At 38.4% G+C, this 24,981-nt stretch overlaps 1 protein-coding gene across 2 annotated transcripts; it reads right to left on the minus strand.

Moving 5' to 3' along the window:
• Positions 1 to 591: 591 nt before the first annotated feature.
• On the minus strand, positions 592 to 23,657 carry stum (stum, mechanosensory transduction mediator homolog). 2 transcript variants are annotated; one of them, XM_072680243.1, is made up of 3 exons: positions 23,276 to 23,657; positions 7,455 to 7,634; positions 592 to 6,403 (listed from the first exon to the last, which is right to left on the minus strand). In XM_072680243.1, exons 1-3 carry the CDS (start codon positions 23,442 to 23,444, stop codon positions 6,294 to 6,296), a joined length of 459 nt encoding a protein of 152 aa, XP_072536344.1. In that variant the 5' UTR covers positions 23,445 to 23,657; the 3' UTR covers positions 592 to 6,293. The 2 variants fall into 2 exon arrangements, with proteins under 2 accessions (XP_072536344.1, XP_072536353.1); XM_072680252.1 differs by lacking the exon at positions 592 to 6,403 and adding an exon at positions 6,448 to 6,470.
• Between the last annotated feature and the right edge of the window lie 1,324 nt (positions 23,658 to 24,981).

The following is a 24,981-nucleotide window of genomic DNA, read 5'->3' on the forward strand; positions in this document are numbered from 1 at the left end:
TCTGGAATTTATAGTCAGTAACATACGAAGCCCGTCCAACTGCCAAGATGAAAGATGATTAAGCTGAATGTGATGTTATGCCTTTGCTACTACAGTTCTAACCAATAGGGAAATATGCATGAAGAATGGCAAATGTGGTGTGAGAGTATGAGATTACAGTCAAATGTGTGAATCTCACAGCCACTTGGCTGTATCTACCTAGATATCACAAAGAAAACTTTTTCATTGGGTTTTTCAAGACAGACCCTTGTTTTCAACCAAAACAGTTATTTATTGCAGAGTTTAACACAAGCCTGAATCTATGGAACAGTATTTTTAATTCCTATTAATCATTAGGTCTTTGGTAAAGGCCTAGACTACATTCAGAGTCACCAAGTCACATGTTAAACAATGTTTCTGTTTATAAGACATAGGTGAACATAGGCAATAGTTCGAGAAAGAAAGCTTAAGATGACTTACCATGGAGTAGCTCATTGGCTTTTCCAAAACAAAGTAACTGGATTACAGTTGTCTAGAATTTTTCTGGGCAATTCTGTCTAAACCACCAACACCATTAAAATCCCCAAAACAACAACAAATTACAGCACAGGGTAATTATTGACATGTTTTATTAGATACGGCACCTCTCAAGTTACAGCAATGTGGCACTATACATGACTTTTGAATTGAATCCTGAATTAACCTTTAAACGACAATGATTCCAATTTTGTATTCTGTTGCATACAAAATGCAGCACTTGAAACGTGAGTTACATATGAGTTACATATTTAGATTGTTTCAGTCACTTGGTATCACAACAATGACCACACACTCACATTCATACACACACTTGCACACATACACCACAGAAGGTATCTGCAAAGACTCCTATTCAATAATAATAAGGGACTTGCCAGAGGAGTTTAATAATAGACCTTTAAATGCATTTTTACTCTGGAAATTCCTAGAAATTACTCTGTAAACAAAGAAATATATAAAGTATATTGATTGGACAAATATTTTGTAAATGCACTGTTTAGCAATTAAACAAGCCTGTTTTTCCCAAAAGCACTGATGTAGCAAGAATGTTGTAAGATCACTTGTGGGTGTCAGTACTGTCACTGACTTGCAGTACCACTCAAAAGTGTAGACACCTTTTTTTATTTGTTCAAGCCTTGGAGTGTCTTCAAGTCTGCTACAAGCACATTCTATGAAGAGAATTCCAACAGCATGCAAAGCTGTCATCAAGACCAACAGTGGCTACTTTGTAGAAGCTAAAATATAAGATCATCTGAATTTCTTCAGACCTTTTGTTTGATGTATTCGATCTTTCCAAATGGGTTATTTTTATAACACTGTCTTTATTATTATTTGCAACAATTTTATACGATAATATTAAAGACTCTTCTATGAGTGTCCAAACATTTGACTTCTACTGTATCCAAGTTCCAAAAACCAGCCCCTATTTATTAAGAGAATACTTCAACATTTTCAGCCTGATCTCTATCTGCCTTATCTGTAGAATATTATATTTAATAAACACATCCATAGTTGATTATCATGGGGAATAATGCTGCTGTTTCCCTGTGCAGATATGGGACTAACTTTGTAGAAAACAAATCGTGCTAAACTATCACCAACATGTAGGTGGAGATTTAAAAGGCTCTATACAGCCACATTATTGTAGAGTGAGGATCCAGTCAGCCCACAAAGTAATCCATAATACAATGTTCACAATTCAAAAGTCACAATACTTTGATGAAAAAAAAGAGGGGCTGGGAGGCAAGAGGTGTGTGGCATTAACGAGTTGGAGTAAGATTTGATTGACAGTGGCAGAATTCATTGTTCTTTTTTTATTTAAGTTTTGTATTTCTGATTTTTACCCAGTTTCTTCCCAATTTAAATTGCAAATTACCCAACCCATGCATATTCTCGCCCATCACACACAATGCTTCTAACACTGGGAGGGTGAAGGCCAACACACGCCTCCTCCATCACATGCGTAGCCAGCCATCACCTCTTTTTCTGAACTGCCGCCGATGCAACGTCACCAGGCAACCAATGTGCTTGGAGGAAATCACTGCGTACCCAGTTCTGATGCACCGATGCCAGCAAATGCCAGTGCCGGCCAGCATTGCACCGAAGTTATTTGAGAGAAAGGGTCATCTGTGAGAGCAAGGCCAATTGTGCTCTCTTGGGCCCCAGCTGGTTGTTCTTTTTAAATCCAGAGAAACATATTAAAATGATTGTACAGTACAGATATGATCGATAAGGATAAGGAACCATTTTGAACAAAGGGATAATTTTTCATGTTCACTCTTAAAATGTAATACCATTTTGGCCATTCAGAACTTGCCATGCCACTGAAAGGACATAACTCATCACAGCATTCCGTCTGCTATGCAGTCCAATAAACAACCACCAATAAATTTCTACACAATAAACTACAAAAGTGTACACCTGTTTGTGTTTCTGCTCTGAAGTCAAGAGGAGTAAGACAAACACAGATTTATACTGACACTCAGGGTATCCATGCAGATTAGCCTACTGTTGTGTTGTATAAAATATTTTTTTAAATAAATAGTATACATCGCCCTGTTTTATACTTACAATCTAGGAGGGCGGTGGAGTGCTAATAAATTTAGTATTTAAACAAAAATACAGTACAGAATCAGAGGAAAGTTTAAAAGAAAGTTACCCCATTGTAATATTAATATATGATATAGAAATACTGAGTGGAGTAGTCAAAGTTATTTACTATTATTAATGTTCTTTAGGTTGTAGAGCAGTGGTTTGCAACCCTGCTCCTGCAGCGGTACTTTCCTAAATCCAACCCTAATTCACTCCACCTCATCCTGAATACTAATACAACTAATTACTGCCTTCACAAGTCCTTGATTGGCTGAATGGGGTGTGTCAGATTTGGGCTGGAGTTGGAACCTGGAAGAAGGTAGCTTTTCAGGAAGAGGGTTGGAGACCACTGGTGTAGAGCAAGGGTTTTCATTCTGGTCCTGGAGGGCTACAGTCCAACACAGTCTGTTGACCTAGCAGTTAGCATGTGAGTAGAATCATGTGTTTTTGAGAATAAACGAACTGTGCCTAAATCACTTCCATCTGCATGTGCATATGTACACCTTTGTACAGTTAGTACAAGTCTTACATTCCATGTATGGTACAGTATTGAAAAGAAGACAGATTTAGTAATTAAGTCGTTAGCCCTGACAGGAACAGATACGTTTAGCTTACAGAGAGTTGGCACATTAGCGGTATTCCTGTAATATTTACAGAGCACTTTGCATTTCGGTAGTGTACACCAGCCATTCCGGCAGCCTGGATTCTAGACTGAGAAGCTTACTGCAGTTAGCCCTTCTCCCGGTCCTAGTGGAGGCTACCTCAACGCTCCTGTCAGTGGCAGCCAGACAGCACCGGTTAAAAAGTGCATGTTCTTGTCTTTGCGCAGGCAGACATCTCAGAGCTGCTGGGCAGCCGCCTGCTCTCTGTAGCCTGACAAAAGGAGGAGGCACAGTGTGAGGGAATTAAAAAGATTCAACTCAAAAGAGAGCAGCACTTGGTAAGAAAATGATGGTGGTGGTCCTGATATAAATATCAGCTTTCAAAATTTCCAAACATGGGATATTTCTGGAAAGCCTTGTAGCATAACATAAAACAGCTATAGGGAAAACAAAAGCCTATATAGACTATTGACAGATTTACAGATTTACAGAATCTTTCCAAAGTGGTTTAATGTTCCAACAGAACACTTTTACACTTTTACTGAACAATTTAATTTTTTTTTTAAGTTTCCACATTGTCTGTGCTAGATAGGTTGCATTTACTTAAGGTGGGACAATGTTTTTATTAAAAATACTTCATGTTTGACAAATGCTCCATCCTAATCTCACTAAATGTGACATCATAGCTTTTTGGAGTTCATAGAGTTTTGCTGACTTATCTTTTTGAGGAAAAACCTACACTAAACAGAGAATGGCAATTCAGCCTACACATGCAATTTGCACTATACTAATTTACTAAAACCTTGGTAGCATCACAGTTGAAGAATAGCTTCTTTGCTGTACTACGGTCTAAAAACTACTTTTTGCTGAAACCAACAGCAAACAGGTGTCAAGTTTTAAACCTACATAAAACTGTTTTATTTAGAATGAGAAAATGAGTTCTGCATATATGTTTATATATAAAGATTCATATATAAAGATATCTTGGGTAAGATTTTTTTTATTTATTTTAACCTAGTTTATCCCAAAAGATTAATCAGTCTGTTTTGTTACTCTTTAGTCTTATTTGCTATTCTAATTGACTGGCTGACGTATTGTACTTAATTAAAAAAGATTCCTTATAACAGCAGTGTGAATGGGAGGGGCTAGACTGCTGTAGTCTGAACAGACGGATACATAAATAACCTGTTTTTTTGTGCCATGACAAAAACAATCCTGCCAGTTGCAGCAATTCTTGACTGGGGCTTGAGGAGCCACCTGGATCTGGGCTGCATTTGACACATCAGCAGGTCGCCTGGAAAGATCAGACTGCTGTTATCACATGACTAACCCTTACAGGTGCTACATTATTTGAAGCTAATGTCTTTTTAAAGATTTTGCGATAGAATTTCAGTTTCATCAATTCGGAAAAGAGCATCCTTGTGCTTATTTGGGTCAAAACATGAAAATGATAATATTGGCTCTATGAGGACTGTGTGAAAAGCTTGAGGAGAAAGGTCATAAGCTCATTTTCCAACTCAGTGCTGGGGTGCCATTGCTAATTACAAGAAAATCATTTCCAAAGTCATTTTGTGATAAAGACATCTAAGTATCTAAGAAACCTCATCCACCAAGGGCAAATGTGTGGCTGAAAGGAAGTGTAGCCATTTTCTCTCCATGTCTCTATTATTCTGCAAGGAGACGTCACTCTGCAGACATGCAACAGACAAAACCCAGATCAAACGGCCTGTAAAGAGACTGACAGATGGGAGGAGGTGGGAGGCACAGAAGCAGAGATGGATTGAAGTAAACAAAAAGGGACCAATAGGGCAAACAGGCTGCAAGTAAAGGTTGTCTGGCCAGGCTGTGCTGTGTTCAGACCTGCATCAATGCACCTAAAGATTTCAAAGAATACTCCAGCATTTTTTAATCTAATGTGAAACTAGCATGCCTATATCATAAGGTTTACTTTCTCATAAAAGTAAGTAACAGAAAACCTGTTGACTGTTAACACCTGTTAACACATTTACTACTAGAAGATAATGGGCAGATGCAAGTACTTTTTGTAGGTACAGGGAAACTACTGTCCATTGTAATCTTTGAAAAAAAAAATATATTTGACATTTTTAGTATACTGTAGCTTACCAGCTGCTCTTTGCATTGTGTAAAATTTGGTAATGAATAGGCCAATCGAAAGGTCTCAGGTAAAATTTTGGAGATGGAAATTGAGATGTTTTTGACAATGGCAGCCCAATAAATAAATTCCACTAAATTTATACTCAAATATATATTGTATACATGTTTGTATTATTTAATTTAATTAATAACATTAATTGCATTTTAAATATTATGTTTTTTAAATTCTGTATTACTATATAAAAGCTAAAAGGACAAATGGTGTCTTTTACAATGTTTGTTTCTAAACCCTCCTCTAAATAAAATTATGCAGATATGGGCCAGCAACGTCAGGTATTGTTCATATAAATCATCAGAATAATAAGAGCCAAAACACAGATCAGTATGCAAAGGACGGCTTTTGTCATGTAAAATTAGAGCAGTCATCCGCTTTAAAATGGTGCTTTAACAACCAGCCTGCTAAAAATGTAGTTTAGAATATTTCTGTTCTTTAAGAATAGATTTTCAAACCCTGACACCCTGAAAATCAATTAAATAAAATTCTGATACAATAAGGTCATAATTGTTTTGTCAATGTAGAAATAGGACAGTCTCCTCAATCAAGAGAAATACTTGAGCCCTTTTTAACATACAGCTTCACACTGCAAATTTTCAAATTCACAATGTTCAAATTTCAGTCAATAATTGTCCCAAATATTTGTAAATGAATAAATAAATAAATAAATAAATAAATGAATAATTGAGGTCCTCTGTCTGGTCCTTAATAAATGTGATTTCATGAGCATTTTGCCTAAAATCATGAGTAATGTCTTTAGTTTTAAATTAAAGATATGACTCTCACTCATTACTTTACAAAGTGACAACAGTCAACAGAATGCTTTATTTGTAAAGAGGATAGTACAGGCAAAAACACAGGTCCTTGTGGATGCTGCAGATAGATTTGAAAAAAAAATGCTGTAGTATGACTTATTTCAAGATACATTTTGTAAGTTTTAAAATGAAAAGGTTTGAGGAAGGTCTGAGAAGGTGTTGTAGAGCAAGATTTATGCACAAAACGACACACTTACCTTCAGAGACTTGAAGATTCAAATGGGGCAGCATTGGAAAGAAATTGGAAAATGGTTGAAGTTAAATCTCAGCAGTCTACAAGAATAGCAACAAGTATTGTGTAAACTCACCATGCAAATTCACTTAGGCTACAAAACAGCAGGAAAACAGAGCTATATTTCAAGATCACGTTGGAATTGAAATCATTTAAATCATGGGGGGAGGGGTGTTAAATTGTACAGCTGTTGCACAAGGAAAACAGAGAGAAAGAGATGGTTCTAACAGTTGCCTCAACAGCCTACACATAGCAATTACTATAGTGCTTTCCATGCACTTCCTACAATCATACTAGGAATTGCCATTGATCAATGTGTGTTCCAGATCTGCAATTAGAATAGGAAAGACGCCATAATAAGCAGTAGGAGGGACATAAAAAGGGAGGCACTGCACGGATGTGGATTCTTTTATTTAAATATGGCTTAAGGTGTTTTATACATATGTATAATTCAAAACATATTAGGCTAATTCTTTTCTTTTCAGAGGCTGAAAGTAGACTGGTACAGAATATGCTGTTGGATGACCACTGTCTTTGAGCTGCAGTGGTGTCCATAAATCTTATATCCCTAGTGCGAATGTCATGACTTTGCATTCCTTTCTAATTTAATACAAAGTTTTTCATAACATTGCAGTTATCAATGTAGCAGTTATCTTAGTATTTGGAGGTGTGTTCATTCACAGCTTGCACTTGAGCTGTATGGCTCAAATGGCTTGTGCAAAAGCATTAGAAAAAAATATCAAATCTGCACGAGAGTGGTCTGAATGAGTTTTGGAGTCACAACAAATCTGACTTTTCTGTAAAAAGATGTTAACACAGTCAGTGTCACAAATGTACTTGCATTTGAAAAATAACCTGAAAATACTGCATGTAGGATATTCTGTCTCTCAGGATTTAGGATATTCTGTCTCTCAGACCTTTGTCCCCAACTGTATGTATGATATGTATAGCATTAGGATTTCGAGTATATAATCAACATAATTAACATTATGATGTGTTTCTTGAAGCACAAAATAAATGCTCACTTGCAAGGATAACCATGTCCATGCCCCAGAATATGCTCATAATCCAGCCCACCATGACCACAGCAGTGAGGATCTGGATGAAGGCTGCAGCGATGTTCAGCCAGAACACGCAGCACACATGTCGGTCTGGCAGATCCGTCCTGGCACCACACAGCACCGTAAACGCAGAAATGAAAGTACCTGCCCGTTCAGTAGAAAAGAAATTCTCTTATCATATCAAATCAAATAAAATCAAGTTTGTCACATATCACTCAGATTGTTGTGTTTTACAAGTGCCTGGAATCAACCTGAGGGTCAGCCTGAAATTAAAAGTGACTTTTACCTAATTAGTTCATGTGTATGGTGAGGTTAATCACAGTGGATCATACAACTTTGAAATACCCACTTACGATGATTATGATGGAACCTGTGATGGTGTGAAAGAAAATGTGGCATCATTTCACAGTGACTGACATTCAATGACAAACATTTTCTTTACATTTCCTTAACACTGCTAACACGACTAAGGAAGACTACTTTTTTGTACTTTAGCAGTGAAAACAAAACAGAAAACCAAGAGTCTCAATCAGTATTTTGTAGGTCTTTCAGTGGTCTTAACTACTTCACACAATTTTGTCAAATTTATTATTACAAATGGTAATGGCTATATGAATTTCTTACCACACATCTATCACAGTCCCACAAGTTCTCAATTGTACTTAATCTGATGATTTTGTTGGCATTGATATCTTCCACACCAACTCTTGCCTTCAAATATAAGGTGCCTAAACCGCACTTCTGCTGTCACTGTCAATGTTAGACATCTGTATCATGCATCACATGAATCCATCAGTGTGGGTTAAATGTTGTTTTAGTGGCAGTGGGGGCATTGTGATTAGAGATTAGAGATGGTTTACTGATTATAGGGATGCTAAGCTGCCACTGGGCCCTTAAGCAAGGCACTGTATTCTTATCACAGTTTTTCAGGTTTTTCTTTTGTTGTAAAGTGTAACGACAATCAGTGCCTGAAGTGGGAAATGGTGCCAGTATTCCCCTTATTGACCCAAGCACCCCAACACCCCCAAGCTTTTGGAACCAGTCATTGCTTGTTTTGGATTATACTTGTCGATAGAAAGGGAATTTGGGTAATGCAGTTTATACGATGGGGTGATATTTTAGATAGAGGACACTGGGATCACATGGGCTTCTGCAGTGGTTCGGATGTCGTAGCCAGGGGGCTTCAAGTAAGCCTAAAGGAATTGTGTGTGTTTTTTTTTTTTTTACATTTAAAGCATTTAGCAGGTGCTCTTATCCAGATACAAAAGTGCTTTGATGTTTACCCAAGGATAACCTCAGCGAGTTTGAATAGGCAAAAAATTATAAGATACCTCTAAGTTTAGACACTACTAAACACAAGTCAATAAGGTGACCGCTCAACTATTCGCCCAAGTATTCTCTGAAGAGGTGGGTCTTCAGTCTGCGTTTGAAGACCGTGAGCGACTCTGCCGTTTGGACACCCAGGGGACGCTCGTTCCACCACTTTGGTGCCAGGACAGAAAAAAGCCTGAACGCTTGTCTTCCGTGGATTTTGAGGGAAGGAGGGTCGAGCCGAGCCGTACTTGAAGCTGGGAGGGCTCTTGGTGCAGATCGGCTTTTGACCATTGCCATCAAGTACGGAGGGGCTGGTCCAGTCTTGGTTTTGTAGGCCAGCATCAAGGTTTTGAATCTGATGCAGGCAGCAGCTACAGAAGGCCAGTGAAGAGAATGCAGCAGTGGAGTGACGTGGCTGAGTTTAGATACTTTGAAGATGACCCATGCCGCTGCATTCTGGATAAGTTGCAGGGGCCTGATGGTGCACAAAGGGAGACCAGCCAGAAGAGAGTTGCAGTAGTCAAATCTTGAAATGACAAGAGACTGAACGAGCACCTGGATAGCCTCTCTAGAGAGGAAGGGTCGAATTCTCCTGATGTTGCAAAGGTGCAAGGAGGTCAAGGAGAATCAGAGCTGATGACAGTTTGGTAGATTTAGCTGCATAAGTTTCTCTGTAACTGCAATGAGAGCAGTTTCAGAAGAGTGTGCTACTTTGACGCCAGACTGGTTAGGGTCCTGTAGATTGTTCAGAGTGAGAAAGAGGGACAGTTGGCTTTAGACGGAACGTTCGAGAATCTTTGAGAGGAAAGAGCTGTCCAGAGTTGGTTTCTTTAGGATAAGCACAACTCTGGAAGACTTGAAGGTGGATGGTACATGACAACAAAGAGCTGTTTATGATAAAGGAGATGAAAGGAAAGAGGGTTAGAGCAATTGTCTGGAACAGTGTGGCTGGAACAGGGTCTAAGGGACAGGTGGTACGATTATTAGAGGTAAGATGTAGGAGGTCATCTGTGGAAAGAGGAGAGAAGCAGGACAGAGAAGGGGAGGACCGTGTCTAGAGAAAGGGGTAGAGGCAGGGGGAAGGATCGGCAGATCTTGTCAACCTTTTCTTCAAAGAAGGAGACCAAATCTTCTGCAGACAGGGTAGTGGGTGGTGGGGGAGTAGGAGGGTTGAGGAGAGAGGAGAAGATGTTTACGTGGGTCAGATACAGATGCCTCCAGTTTCCCCCTGTAGAAAGATAAGTTTGCAGCAGCAACTTCCGTACCTGGAGAGAAGAGACTGATAGTAGTGGAGTTCAGAGTCATGTTGTGACTTTCTCCACTTCCTTTTTAGTGCTAAGAAAGGCAGGACTGTAACATACATGTTTAAAGTTGTAAAAATCCGCACACAGAATGTAGAAGCAAACACTAGCGTAAAACAACCCCAAAAGATCTTTGATCCTCCACCATGTTTAATTGTAAAGGGCCATTTTGTTTTCTATAAAAGCTTAATTTTAATTTCTTTCAAGTTTCATTTTATAAGTGGTACAATGATGTGCTTTACCAAAATGCTATTTTGGTCTCATCTGTCCACAAGAAATTGTTTGTGGCTTTGTCAGGTTCTGGCTTTTTTGTATCTCTGTTTTAACAGTAGGGTCCTTCTGGATCTCCTACAATAGCTTGAAATTGTTTGGAAGTTGCTTGAGAATTGAACAATCCTCCACAGTTTTAACGATTTTCCATGAATGTTTGTTTTTAATCCATGTCTAGGGAGGTCATATACGGTTCCATGGGCTGTAAACGTCTTAATGATGTTGTGCATAGTAAACACATGAACATTAATATCTCATTAAGATGGACATGTAGCCTTGACTTTGAGATTTTGAGATTTTTTTTGTCACAATTTTGGTTCTCAAATCTTTGCTTTTATTTCTTTTCTCCATGATGAAGTATAAATATGTTCATATGTTCAACGTCACCTTTCCCCTAGCATGATAGATGCCTAAATATTCATCAGTTTAAGATCTCAGAAAAGAAAGGAAAAATAAACACTACAAATGCAAACGGGAATTTGTATAAATCATGTTAACTCATGTTAATGTTTTTTTTTTCTTATGGAGGTTGCGGTCTGCTCCACTTATCAGTGATAATTAATCACTGATAACTCAGCAAGCAGTCCCCTAGCTGCCAGATATATTTATTTCGTATCTTCCAACCCAGAGTAATTATTCTAAAAATAGCCTTCTTCTGCCTGGTAGATAATCAGGCTTTACCGCAGTGGAGTCTTGGTGGTAGCAGGCAACACCAAATTGATCTGCATAGCTCCTGGTCCAAAACCAAAAACCAAACACTAAACAAACATTTGCCATTATGGTGATTTTTTTTTCCAATTTCAAATATACCACACATTATTATTATTATTATTATAATTATAATTAATTAGGTATGAAGTTAAAGCAGCATTCTGTGAGAATTAGTATTTTTACATACTCCCCCTACAGGTGAGCAGTGTAAATTCACTTTTACTTAATTACAGGAAATGCAAATTAAGCACCCCCCTATGATACATGTGCATTTCACTAGCTGAGAGATACAGAACTGGCATCAGAAGTTATCAGCTTGTCAAATGATGAGTAATATTACAGCATTTTACACAAATATCACTCAAGTTACACAGTTCTCAAGTGGTCTCCTGCACTGTTGGAACAGTTGATGGTGTTCGGATGTTTAACCTTGCTAAACAGCTTACAGTAAGTACTAATAAGTCAGGGCCAAACATATACAGTCCATATACAGTCTTTGTTATTGTCAGTCATCTTTGTTATTGTGGCTCAACACTGATCTGTCCTGTACTGGTATAGATGGTATTTGTCAGCACTAGGTTACATTATACAACAACCTCACAATCTGATTGGTTGAGAAGCATTCTAACTTCTGCCTTTTCAATTGTTGTCAATGCATCAGCGGAGCGATACAAATTTGTAATACATATCCATATCAACAGGGGCTTTTTTCCTCACTGGAACATCGTCCCATTCGCAAACTGTTTGCCTCTTCTTGTTGAAAGGCGAGGCTTTATCCATAAACAGACTCCATGTTGAGTTTTACGAGAACTCCTACATATTTCAACCAGTCACTGGTCTTCTAATTTTTAACATCTCTACCTAAACTTGATATGTTAACAGTTCCATTAACAGTGTTTTGAAATTTCTACTGTTAAATGGTAATAATTAATTTCTTGTGGACCTACTTTTTACACAGATTGTTGTTTACTTATCTAAGCAAATGCTTCTCAAAAAAGGATTTCTACTCATTCTAGCTCACTTCATCCCACCCTCCATTTTGTTTCAATCTGTGTAGTCGAGGGAGCATTACTTGCGTGTGTGACTAACAGAGCTTACAGGGTTGGGTGTTAATGGCACTGTAATTACTGACAGTGACGTGAGGACCCCCATTTCTCCTATTTAAGCTTTCCTCCCACGTCCCTCTTATTCTCTTCATCTCTCATACACATGCAAACACATCTTTGCTCTTGTTCCCTTTCTATAGAACAAGTAAACATCTATCAGCTGTAATATTAAGCTTACTTGCCTAATATTGTATAGGTTCCCCTCATCAAATAAAAAAATCTAATCAAACTGGTGGTGTCACAATCAGTAAAAAGACAAGAAATCAACAACATAAGAAGAAATGAAAACCTAAGACCCCCAGTAAGCAGCCAAAGGCGACAGTCGCAAGAAAAAACTCCCTCGGAGCTGGAGGAAGAAGCCTTGGGATGAACCAAGACTCATAAGGGGGACCCATCTTCCTTTTGTCAGAACTATGTATAAATTATTGATAAAAGTCACCGAACCACCTAGACTGTTGTACTGATCAACATATTCTTAATCATAATATAATAATCATGGTAAAGTATAATTTAATATAGGCATTATGTCCCTTAAAACAGCTGAGGCATGAACTCTGCAAGACATGTGTCCCGAAGAAGGTGTCGTGTGGTGTCTGGCACCAGGATGTTAGCAGCAGATCATTTAAGTTCTGTAAGTTGTAAGGTGGAGGGGCCTCGGGCACTAATGACCTAGTCACCGGTTTACTGGTTGTCCTTCATTAGAGAACTTTTGGTAGGTACCGTCCACTGTATTGTGAAAACACCCCACAAGACCTGACATTTTGAACATGCTCTGATCCAGTCGCCTCCCCATCACAATTTGGCCCTTGTCAAAGTGGCTCAGATCTTTATGCTTGCCCATTTTTCTTGCTTCCAACACAAAAGCTTGTGAACTGTCTGTTCACTCGCTGCCTTACATGTACATCCTACCCCTTGACAAGTGCCATTGTAATGAGATAAACAATGCTATTTACCTTACATCACTGCTTTTAATGTTACAGCTGATTTGTAAAAATATTTATGTATGTTCTATTTATGGTTTACATTTAATAAATGTAATACATATATACACATGAGGAAGCTCACTATTATTTGTGGTCACCCAATACCTCGTATGACTAAGGATTTGAATTATGCGGTGGCAGCATATATTGAAGCGTAATCTGCAAACAAGCATTTGCACTTCTGAAAAGTTCAAAATAATTTTTTATAACATTTTTTTAAAACAATTTTGATTGTATTAAAGTTTATTTGCATATGTTCTAATGTTTATAGTATATTTACATTTATAAAACTACTATTTAATAGCATTACAGTGGGGGCTGCCTGCTATTTATATAAGGACAAAAGTACTGGAACACCTGCTCATTCATCCAGGGAAGGCTTTATACTGGAAGCACTGCAAAGGGGATTTGATTTCAGTCAGTGACGAGCATTAGTGAAGTTGGATGATCCCCACCCCATTTCATCCCCAACTCATCCCAGAATTACTGAATAGAGCATTAGTCCAGGAAATACAGTTCCACTGCTCCACAGATCAATGCTGGCTTTATATTCTCTGTCCTCTAGCCCACATATGGCTCTACAGGATCTAGACTGTACAAAGCTGTGTGCATGCATTTGCATGTCTGTGTCAGAAATGGGTGCAAGTAGCTGAATGCATTCATTAGAAGGGAGCTTCCGTGAGGGGTCCTCGTTCCTACACATTAGGCTGCAGATGACTGTAATTTCCCTCAGCCTTGTTCATAGTGTAGGAGGTTAATTATCCTGTTTGGTCATATTTTCTCAGTGAGAAAGACATTGCCCACTCAATACAGTGTGCTGTAACAGTGTTTTTTTAGAGGCCTGTCTGCTGTGGAGAAGCAATTTTTGTGTTCTGCATTGTGTAGTTTGTAACACCTCGGTTATGTAAGCAACTTGAATATAAATAGCACTAATGACCCTCACAGTTGCTGGGAGAAATAAAAAACATAAAATGAACACCCACTGTTGTCTCATATGAGCCGGTACTCATCAATCTGGCCAGCGGGGAAGTCATGAATGTGTGGATACCTCTCCTCAGTGTCTGAGTGGTGCTTGGGGATGAAGTACTCCAAACCGTTTTTCTTTTTTCTTTTTGTAAACTGTCAACAATGCTCAGACTTGTTACTACTGGATTACACATATTGAAGGAGCACATGTACAGTCATGTAAAATTTGACTGTATATGTGCTGTATAAAAAATGTAGGTCACCGCAACAAAACCTTTTGTTAACATATATAAAACATATGCCCATTTAATGTTTATTTTAACAACGTTGAGAGATGGAGGAAAATAAATCAAGTTCTTCATTATTTGCATCAGGTGTGCTTAAGATAAAACAAATCAAATACCTGGACTGGCCACAGAGGATTTTTGGGGTTGAATTATTTCAATTGCAACTGTAGTCATTTGCAACTAATATGGACCTGATTCTAATATGGACCTGATTTTAAGTATTTTAAGTAGTAATAAACATGGGGTGTCCTAACATTTTCAGACAAAAATTCTATTACAAATAAATTGGTAAAAAAAACCTTTTAGTTTTATTGGTTCAGTTGCATTACTTCCATCTCCATATGTTTAAATCTAAAAAATGTTTCATACCCTACCCTCCTTCACTGGATAAAACCACAAGTTAAATATATAGCTAGAAAAGCCAAATGTGCAATCCCCAATGCTTGCCCCCCCCCCATTTCTTCTACCATACACACTTCTTCTACATGACTAGCAGTGAGGATGTTTGTCAACAATAGCCCTACAAAGTTGATGCCTCGAATGTCGGGTACAGAATCTCCTGGCAGACCCACACTATCAATCACCAGCTCCCACTCACACCATTTATGGCGTTAGCACTTCTCTCTGTGCCTACAAGGAACACACAAACCTTGTTTGTAAACCCTCACTTATAACTAGGGTAAGCAATATAAACAAAAATAAGTTTTTTGGACATTTAACATATTTATTTTTCTTATGACTCAATTTACTGTTAATTTTGAAATGCATTTTAAAGTTATTTAAATCTAAACAGAATGTGAAAGCCTGAATAGATTGTGGAACCATAAATAGACACAATGTGAGACCATGACTAGAATGGAGAACACTAAATACAATGTGGAACCCTGAAGAGAAGTGGATGCCTGAAAAGAATGGAAGCCTAAATATAGAATGTGGAACCCTAAAGAGAATAAAGAAGCCTGAATAGATTGTGGAACCATAAATATAGAACAATGAAAAGATTGTGGATGCCTAAACACATGTGTGGAACCCTGAAGAGAATGCAGAAGCTTAAGGGAAAAAAAAACATGTTGAGGCTTTACATTTAACATGGAAAATATTTGCATGAAATTTCAACAATTTCAACAAAAATGCTTTCAAGCTAGTTTCAGATTCAGATACCAACATGTAAACAGATTGTCATATATCTATTGTGTCCATAAATATTGGGACAGTGTCAGCTGCATTCTGATTGGCTAATGTTTGTCTGTGTTAATGTTTTAAAGTTTTTACAAGAACAAAGTTTTCCCAGCTTTTTTTCTAGTGAGTAATAGTAAACAACTGCCTGCACTGGACATTGTGGTGAAAAAAGAGAGCAAGATATATCTTTTTCAAAATGTCATGACATTCTGCCTGTTAGTTACATCATATAGACAAATCTGTCTCTACTGTTCAGGGAAGGCTTTCCACAAGATTTTGGAGCGTTGCTGTGAGGATTTGATTGCATTCAATGAGAAGAGCATTAGTGAGGTCAGGATGTTGGAGGATCACCACCATAACTCATCCCAAAAGTATTGGATGGCGCACCATCATTCCAGAGAACACAGTTCCACTGCTCCACAGCTAAATACTAGAGGGTTTTATCACTCTACAGCCCATGTATGGCATTTGGCATGGTGCCAAAAGGGTTATGTTTCTTTTCTATTGTCAGTACTTCTCTACATGCACTCTACAAGTTGTGTGTGTGTGTGTGCACAGTGTGAGCAAAGGGTGCAACTTAAAGTAGATGAATGCATTAATTAGAAAGGGTGTTCACAAACATTTGGATATATAGTGTACGTACGTCTGCATGACTTTATGGCCACATTCAGCAGTGAGAAAATATAAAAACATGCAAAGAGAATCATACTCTGTATTTACTTAATTTTCCTACATCAGTCCTGAACCACTCTGTTGTTGGTTGCATCATTATATATTCAAGTGCCCATTGTTATATCAGGAAATGAAACCTTGATTGTTTTTGTTTTACTAAATATAATAATGAACACTCTATGACCTTAGTAATGATTGGGTTGTTGGATAAACTGGTTCATGGCCAGACTAATGCAAACCCTGAGAACTGGGGACAGCATATTTCTTGTCCAGCAGTGACAAAACTGGGGCTGACAAGAAGATATGTGGCAGAGAAAAAAGGGGGATGGGGGATGGGTCAAGCTGGCCACATGAGGGCTGAGGCGGAAATTGAAAATTCCACGGGGGGCTGGTGACCTCAATTTATGATGACAAAAAGGGGCAAGCTGCAGCTCAAGGTTGAAAGTGAGGTGGCACAAATGCAGTGACTCAGACCGGCAACAGCTAACACAATTCACAGCCATTTAACCAGTATAGGAGGTGAGGTACTTGCATGGTAGTGCCATTGCAGGGCCTGCAGGGACATTTAGGCAAAACTGAAGCAATTTCTTACTAATGTAAAGAATCAATATAAACATTTCTAAGTGATTTTAGAAAGACGTATCAGGATATTCTATATATCAGGAATTAAAAAATATATATATCTTTTTTTAAACACACACACACACACACACACACACAAACACACACACGCACACACATCCCAATTAGGCTAATGCAATATGTTAACATAAACAAAAAATCACCACTGTGAGCACTGCTAGATGTGCTAGACATATGACTTCTTCATTCCTTTAAAAGCTTTAAGCAAATTAATATTGGGCGGTGCTAGCATTTTCTGCCTATTGCAGACGTAATTCTCCTGGTTTCTGAAATGGAAATCCAGATGACGGAAAGACTCAGTTTTTATTACTAAAACAGTCATTATTCACTCTTGAAATGATCTCAATGGTAAGTGACACCCATGCTGTGATGTAATTTGTTATGAGTTGCTACTTCTGATTGCTGCTAGGCAGCGGTTTTAAAATCCTAATGATAGAATGACAATCAAAAAGCCACTGAGCACTGAGCTGAACAGCTTTGTATTTACCAACAGTGTGATCTTTGCTTCAAATGTCAAAATCCTGCTGAGCATAAGTGTATATGTTAGAGGTATAACAATCAGAAGTTTGTCATGCTTAAACTACAATTTAACATTTTATTTGTTTGTTCAAATTTACAGTCATTGTAATTGAAATTAGTTGTTGTACTAAAGTTTACAATTAGAGTTGACTGACACTGGGTTAAATGGTGCAATTTTCTGTAAAAAACTGAATGAAAAACTATGACTGTATTTGTGTATCCAATCTACTCATGAACCAACAGCTGGGAGGTCTGGGAGTACAAGCGGTCAATGTGTTGGTGTGAAATTAACTGATTGTGACCTTGAACAATATAACGTGACCTTGAACAATGTAGTCACATTACATGATTTTAAAATGTTAGAAAAAAACACTTGACTACTCTCGGAGTACAGAATATCTAAATATCTTAGACACTGGAATATTAGTGGAAATGTCTTTGATTTATTAAAGTGCTTTGCTGCGTAACTATTTCTGAGGCTCACCTTTGATGCAAAGGCTATTATATAAAACTGATACAGTTGTGTTCTTTCTCTGCCTTATGTGGTTACAATTATGGAATTGCAACAAAAAAATGAATGCAGCAGCAACAACAACAACAACAACCAAAAAACTAGCAATATTTTGGCTTCACAAGTTGCATATTATTGGCTTATTTCAGTAGTTCAGGCCCATATGAACAGAAGAACAACAATTTATCATAAATGCCATTGTAAGGATTAGCTAACTGGGTAATCTTTAATCTTACCAGAGACTGAAGAGACAGGCAGAGGCCAGTATAGCATCTGCTGTCATGGAAACAGGGAGAGCAACAGGGATAGTACAATAGGTCCCCTGTACCATTCGCACAGCAATGGAACAGAACTCCTTATCCATTGGCCTCAATGAGTACATTTCAGGGACTGTGGTTTACTGAGTATTTTCAATTAGTCTAGATTCCGGTTGGAGCATTGAGGAAAAAAAAAAAACTATAAAGAGATAAAGTATTTGTTAAGTAGGCCTACCGTCAGGACATTTTCAGGGCATATTTTTAGGATATGTTTTTTAAGGTTACTTTAAGTAAAAGATTGGGCTGTATTTGACATTTGTATTATGCCTGTGACAAAGAAATTGTCTCTTTTAGAGACTGCAACTGAAAGCTACAAAAGCCAAAGCCCAACAACCTTTTTATCAACACAGTCAGTTACTCCTCCTGTAAATGTCAGTATTCTGAAGTACTGTCCCATTAAATTACATTAAAAGTCCATATTAACACATTTAAATAACTGAGAGTGGTTTAGCAGTACCAAGTTTTTTTTTAAAACACTGGTATTCTGACTCCAGCTAATATACGGTAGCTATATGCTGCTCACTCTAGAAATTTGGAGCTTGCATCACCTCATGAACCAGGTATACCCAAGGCTGGACTAAAAAAAACATCTCATTTAGCAAACTAGCAAACTCACCAACCATAAAAAAAAACCACACACATGATAATTGTGAAACAGTCACTCAACTGATGTTACATCTTAATGTATAGCCATCACATCTTTGATTTTGGGTCTTCAGTTTTGTTATATAAAGCCCTGGCCCTGCAGAGGTCAACCCAACCAAAGCAGTATTATGCAAATATTTATTTCAAGGGAGGCATTACGATATTGGAATGATGATTTGCAGGTATTGGCAAATAATTGCTTACAAATGTATCAGCATTGGACAGATATTTGACCAATATTTCATACAGATATTTGATATCTGTACCATCAGCACAGTTTGACTTTACAGACCTCATATTGCAGAAAAGGTGCTGATACCACTAGCAGATTTCCCTGACACCCCTCCAACTAAGGTGTGTATCTGTGCACATGGAGCAAATTAACATTTTTACATTTTAGCCTAATTTTGGAATCTAACAGACCCCCACAAAGTAACAGGAAGAGAGACAAGGAATGCACCAGAAGTGACTAGCGAGGTGAGTGCCTGAGAAAAGCTTCAAGCAGTCAAGCAAGAGCCATTTGGCATTCCTGCTCGGGTACTTTCCCCTCCAATGTCCAAACATGTGGTTACCTTGTAATAACAGTTGCCTCTAGTTCAGAATATCAGCACCTCGTCACAGGCAGAAGCCGGATAAGCCAGTGCTGTATGCACTGCCAGAAGTTTTCAGCAGGATGGAAGAGCCTTTTCTTATAAAGCCCCCCCAACTCTGGAAGAACCTTCGGGACTCCCGACACAAGTAGTGTCTGGGTTACTCCCAAGGTTTCTTCATCCAGCTCTGAGGGAGTTTTTCCTTGCCACTATCGCCTTTGACTTGCTCACTGGGGGTTTTTATGTTTCCAATTTGTTTTTATTTGTTGATCTCCTTTATTATTTCTGGATCAGTTGTACAAAGCGCTATACAAATAATTGTATCTGTTTGTTTTTAACAATACACAGAGACAGTATCTAAAAACAGCAAATGCAGTCCAATATTGAGTACAAATGATTGATGATTTTGTGTTCAATTTTTGTATGTGAATGAAATAGCATGTATTATCACTATGATGGGCCATTTCCTTACCTTTAAAACAGGCAAAAAAAACCAAAACAAACAAAAAACAACCACAAACTACACACTACCACCTTAAACACAGTAGATTAGAGACTCAATTCCCTGTCAATGCAAGAACACCACTGCTATTCCAATAACTGCTAACACCTACTACTGTGTTACAGTGTCACAAATGACATGAAATGGTATACAATATTTCTCATATTGACATGTCAAAGCTATTTGCATTATGCAAGAATGAGCTTTTCTTGCTCCTGAGCTCCCCTTACAGTCTAGAAGTGTAATTTGTGCTTTAAGCCATATCTATGGCTTTGTTCACATTATAATCCTCATTAATCAATTGAAACAGTAATTTTGATGGTTTTATAGGAATATGAAACTGGTTACGCAGTTCTTGCGAGCAATGGCCTGCTTGCTTCAGTGCAGTAGTGCAACTACTGGCGTGTCGTGGCAATGATAGACACACTATTCTCCATATAAGTCAGTGGAGCATAAAAATGATTTTGAAGCTGTTATTTATTGAAGCTGTTTAGTTATTATTAAGTACAAATGCTACATAATGTAGCTTTAAACTCACTGCACAAAATAAAAATAGTATATCTTGGCGAGTGAAATTCATATAAACATTTTTTTTTAGATGATTTCCCTTCTGAAGAAATAATTTCCTGAAGGTGTACCTACTGACAGTGGTCTGAGGCCAAACACAGCGACAGGTTTCTGGCCACCCAAGGCTCATCAATACACACTAAAAAAGGCTGTCCCATCTAATCTAAATTGACAGGGCTACTGTAGCACAAGTCACAGATATTTCCAATGAAACGCACCTTGTGATGGAGTCAAAATTCCGTTTCTAATCTGATTAAGCTCTAAAGCTGATGCAGCCTGCAAGGAAGACTTAAAGGAACTGCTGACAACATCTACACAATCTGGCTCATTGGTTTGGCCAAGTTCTCTACTATTATTCATTCCAAATCATTTTAGCATTTGGAAAGTAAATATATCTTTAGGCTCAGCAAACCATTCTCCAAGGTAGGCAAGGCAAGGTCATTTGGAATGACCACAACACAAAACGGATCCCTTTCAATACAAGTTTCAAATGTCCTTCCAGACGTCCACAGGGGCAGTCTGAAACTTAAGGTACAATGACTATGTCTAAATGGAAAAAGCTACATTACGGGTAATGATGGACTTAGCCAGTGGGCATCTGGATGGATCTAGCCCAGACTGATATAAATACCAGAGGGCCACCGGTGACACAGGGGAGTAGGAGGGAGAGATTGGAAGCTCGTGGTCGGACTGCATTAAGCTCAGCCTGTACACGGCTGTCAGGACAATGTGGGCCACTTAGATTTGTTCTTTACTAGAAACCAGCAGACAAGCTGGGGCAGCACTTACACCACAGAAACAGCATATTTCCCATGCCCTGATAACACTAACCTTAGTAGTGCATGCATACACACAGGCACACACAAAAATGCCCAGAGCGGTGGATCTGTGTTAACAGTAGCTGCAACTATGAGGAGAGGCGGTAAATTTATGTATTTTGGGATTGATTCTGAATGAAGGACTGGGCGGGTATCTGTTTCTTTGGAATAACAGCTCCGTTTAATTATGCTTAGTAAAATAGCATGCGAGTGTGTTAGTGTGACCATTTCCAGACCTCTTCTCAATCAAGCCCAGCGTTTAGTTACTATCCACTACTTATTGTACCTAATCAATCCCTAGTTAAAGCTCCTTTAGATTGGAAAACTGTATTTTTTACACTGTGACACAGTTGTCTTCTGCTTTAAAAAAGCAAAAAAAGATCAAATGGGCCAATTTTCAAATCCCAAGACAGTTACAAAACAGTATTAACTCATATTTACACACTCCCTGCACTGGCAAAAAAAACCTAAAGCTGCAATATGGTGAAATACAACGGCCACTTTGTCAGTTTTCTGATAGTGTTTCCCCAGGATGTGCATCAGTAACACTGGTAAACATGCACATCACTGCCAGACTCGGACAAGAAAACCAGTCTTTGTGACAATAGCTTTCCAGTGCCACTGACCACAAAACGGTCGCTCAAAAGTGGTTTGAAACAATTCATAAGAAAGTGAATAAATAGTCACTTTAAGACCAACATAAAAATAGTAATTAATTACAAATTAATGAATTACTAATAAAGACTAATAAAGCAAAACAGTGTAAACATATATTTAAATAAATTACACAATGTCACATTTAAAAAAAGACTATCAAGTACATTTCACAAATCACTGGACTTATTTCAATCAACCAGTAAAAAGTGTCATGAAGTGTGTTAATGGTCAGTGTGTTTAAATACATTAATATGTATTCAGAAGCATATTCTGAAGTAATATATTACTCTACTGTGCTACTATGAAGCACAAGTGCTTTACCAGAGAACTAGTATCGGATTCCTACAATGTATTGACTCAGTTCAGGCATCAGAAATATTTTAAGTAGAGAAAAGCTGGATTACTTATATGCTGTTTCATATCATATCACATACAATACACTACAAATTCAACACGGAAGAAATAGGTGACAGCGTGGTGATTCCCTGGAGGCCTACAGCACGCCACTCCCATCTAGCAATTAGAAAAAGGAGGATCTGAGGATGAAAGGGGTGAGGCAGAAAGGCACCGAAAAGCACACGTGTCTAAATATCAAATATCAAGGATCCCAATTAGGCCACCGAGCGCCACGGGCCAAAGTGAAAGCCGATGACCGAGAGCCGAACGTGGTACTCGACTAAAATGGAAGAGGCTGCTCAGAAAAATGTGAAAATGAGGTACTTGTGTTGCTTGGATACAAAGAGGGAAAGGTTAGTGTTAACAGCTGTTTCTGGTTCTCAAACGTTTTGACCAGATGACAAGCCCAAAAAGGAAGGTCCCATAACTGTGGGTAAACGTGCTTACGTATATTTCTCAGCAGATTGCTAACAATGACATACAATGTAATCCAGAGCCCAGTCTACAGGTTTACACTGAGGGTTCAGGGTTGTCGTCCAAGATGGCTATTTATCAGAAACGGCCATAAATACACAGCAGTGTGCATCACGTCCAGATCAAGTCATCCGCTCGAAGAGTCTAAACAAACTGGGATTGGGGGGGTGGGGGGGGGTGGGGGTCTGGTATATATCTCGCTTTTTCACTCGTTCCAACTGTTGCCCCAACGGGCTGATAACACCATCCGAGGGCACTGCCTGTCTGAACACTGAACGCATTAAACGGTAAAGTAAACAGGGAACAGACAGAACTACCATTTAAACTGACTCGGGTTTATGAGGTCTTTTTTACTTACCCAGCCCGGGAACAAATGTGTTGAGAAACAGGCAGATTACAGCTACAGGGAAAGGCATATATGGGATCGCTGCCCGTAAAGGTCCTTTCTTCTCTCTAACTTGGACAACAACTCCGCTGGTGGATGAAGAAACTCCTTTCTCGTTCATCTCGGTGTCCTTCTGGTCCATGTTTGATTAAACTATAGACTATGAAAAGGAGACTCCTCCAAATTCTATTAAAGTTTTCGTTTTACTTACTGCTCGTGCCCAACACTGTTATAGCCACCTCTGTGTTAAAATACTGAAGCGAGAGAAGAGAGCGCGCGTCTACACTGTGCACACAGAACGGTTACGTGCGTATTTCTTTTCGCACCCGTTTCCCGGAGAGTCCCGCCTCCTAAGCAATGATTGTTAAATGACTGTACTTATTCATTGTGGCGTGTAGTTGTAGCCCATCTCCGCCAGGTGGAAAGAAACGTGCTGGTTCTTACAGAATCTCCAAAAATGGCGTAGTTTCTCAAAACGTTGTCATTTTTCGAATTGTTTACTGACTGGCTCCAGATAATGAGCTATATTACAGCAGTATAAAACTGTGAAACAAAGAAAATATACTCTGAATGTTACAGCATGGTCCTAAAAAGATCCAATAGTGAACCTAAAAGGTACAGTACATTCAGTGTCACATGACAAAAGGTGTGTATTTGTAAATTGTAGAGTGTATGGGGGCAATGCAACAACAACAAAAAAAGACTATGGTAGGAATATGGTACAGTTGCGCTCAAGGTAAAGTAACAGTTTGACATGTTGGATAGAGTGTGTAGAGTGCCATTTGAAATTAATCGTAATACCAAGATAATCTCAAGGTAATGTGATTAATCTAGGATAATGAGACAATATAATAATAAAAATGATTCTAAATATAAATGTAATAAAGATACAGGATACTATCCATATTTTTAGATATTCATTATTTCAAGACACTAAATCACACACACACACACCTTCCAGAAACAAAAAAGATAATACAAGCAGTTTTTTTCAGATTTCCTTAGATTCTCTTCTCAAACGTTTAGTAGTCAAAAGTTAGCTAAATCCCTCTAATCCCTTGTTTGCTAGTGCAGACCACATTCTGAGATGGAAAGGAGCAGGAGTTCGGGATGGCTTTCCTGGGATCTGGTTCCTGCTTCAAAATTCATATGCCAACCCAAAGTCGAGGAGAGTGGTGCCTGGGTGACCACAGAGTCTGCAGAGGTAAAATCCAGCCAAGCCAGTTCTGAGTTGAGTTGAGTCCATTTGAGGTGAGCAGTGGCCATTGGGGTTGAAGTGACGCGTGTTGAGTTGCTTTTTGTGTCATTATATGTTGTGTTTGTGAAGGGCCATGCAGTGAACCACCCGCTGAACTTAAATGGGAGCTTATATTTAAATAAAAAGACACGCACAGTGCAGCCAGTGTATGTTTAGTGTATTTATAGTGTCTATTTTTTTACTCCCAAACTGTTTTGATAATCATGTAACCCTGTGATGCAAAAAATCAGTTACTAAACTCTCTCATCCTGTTGTATTTTTGTTGTTGACTGTTTTATCACTGAGCAGACATGTTAAAGCTTTATTTATTACATGTGTCCCACTGATAAACAAAAACAATCCAAACAGAGTGCAATTGGCAGGATTGTGAGCCTTATTTTTTCCTAAAATATAATAACCTACAAGAAACAGAAGCTAGATT

This window comes from Salminus brasiliensis, chromosome 1, assembly GCF_030463535.1.
Source record: "Salminus brasiliensis chromosome 1, fSalBra1.hap2, whole genome shotgun sequence".
In the NCBI taxonomy this organism is placed as follows: domain Eukaryota; kingdom Metazoa; phylum Chordata; class Actinopteri; order Characiformes; family Bryconidae; genus Salminus; species Salminus brasiliensis.

Coding starts and splice junctions, on each gene's coding strand:
- stum (XM_072680243.1), bottom strand. CDS start 23,444: ATGGACCAGAAGGACACCGAGATGAACGAGAAAGGAGTTTCTTCATCC. Junction 7,635..23,275: donor CACATTTGTTCCCGGGCTGG/GTAAGTAAAAAA, acceptor CTGAACGGGCAG/GTACTTTCATTTCTGCGTTT. Junction 6,404..7,454: donor GGACATGGTTATCCTTGCAA/GTGAGCATTTAT, acceptor TGAATCTTCAAG/TCTCTGAAGGTAAGTGTGTC.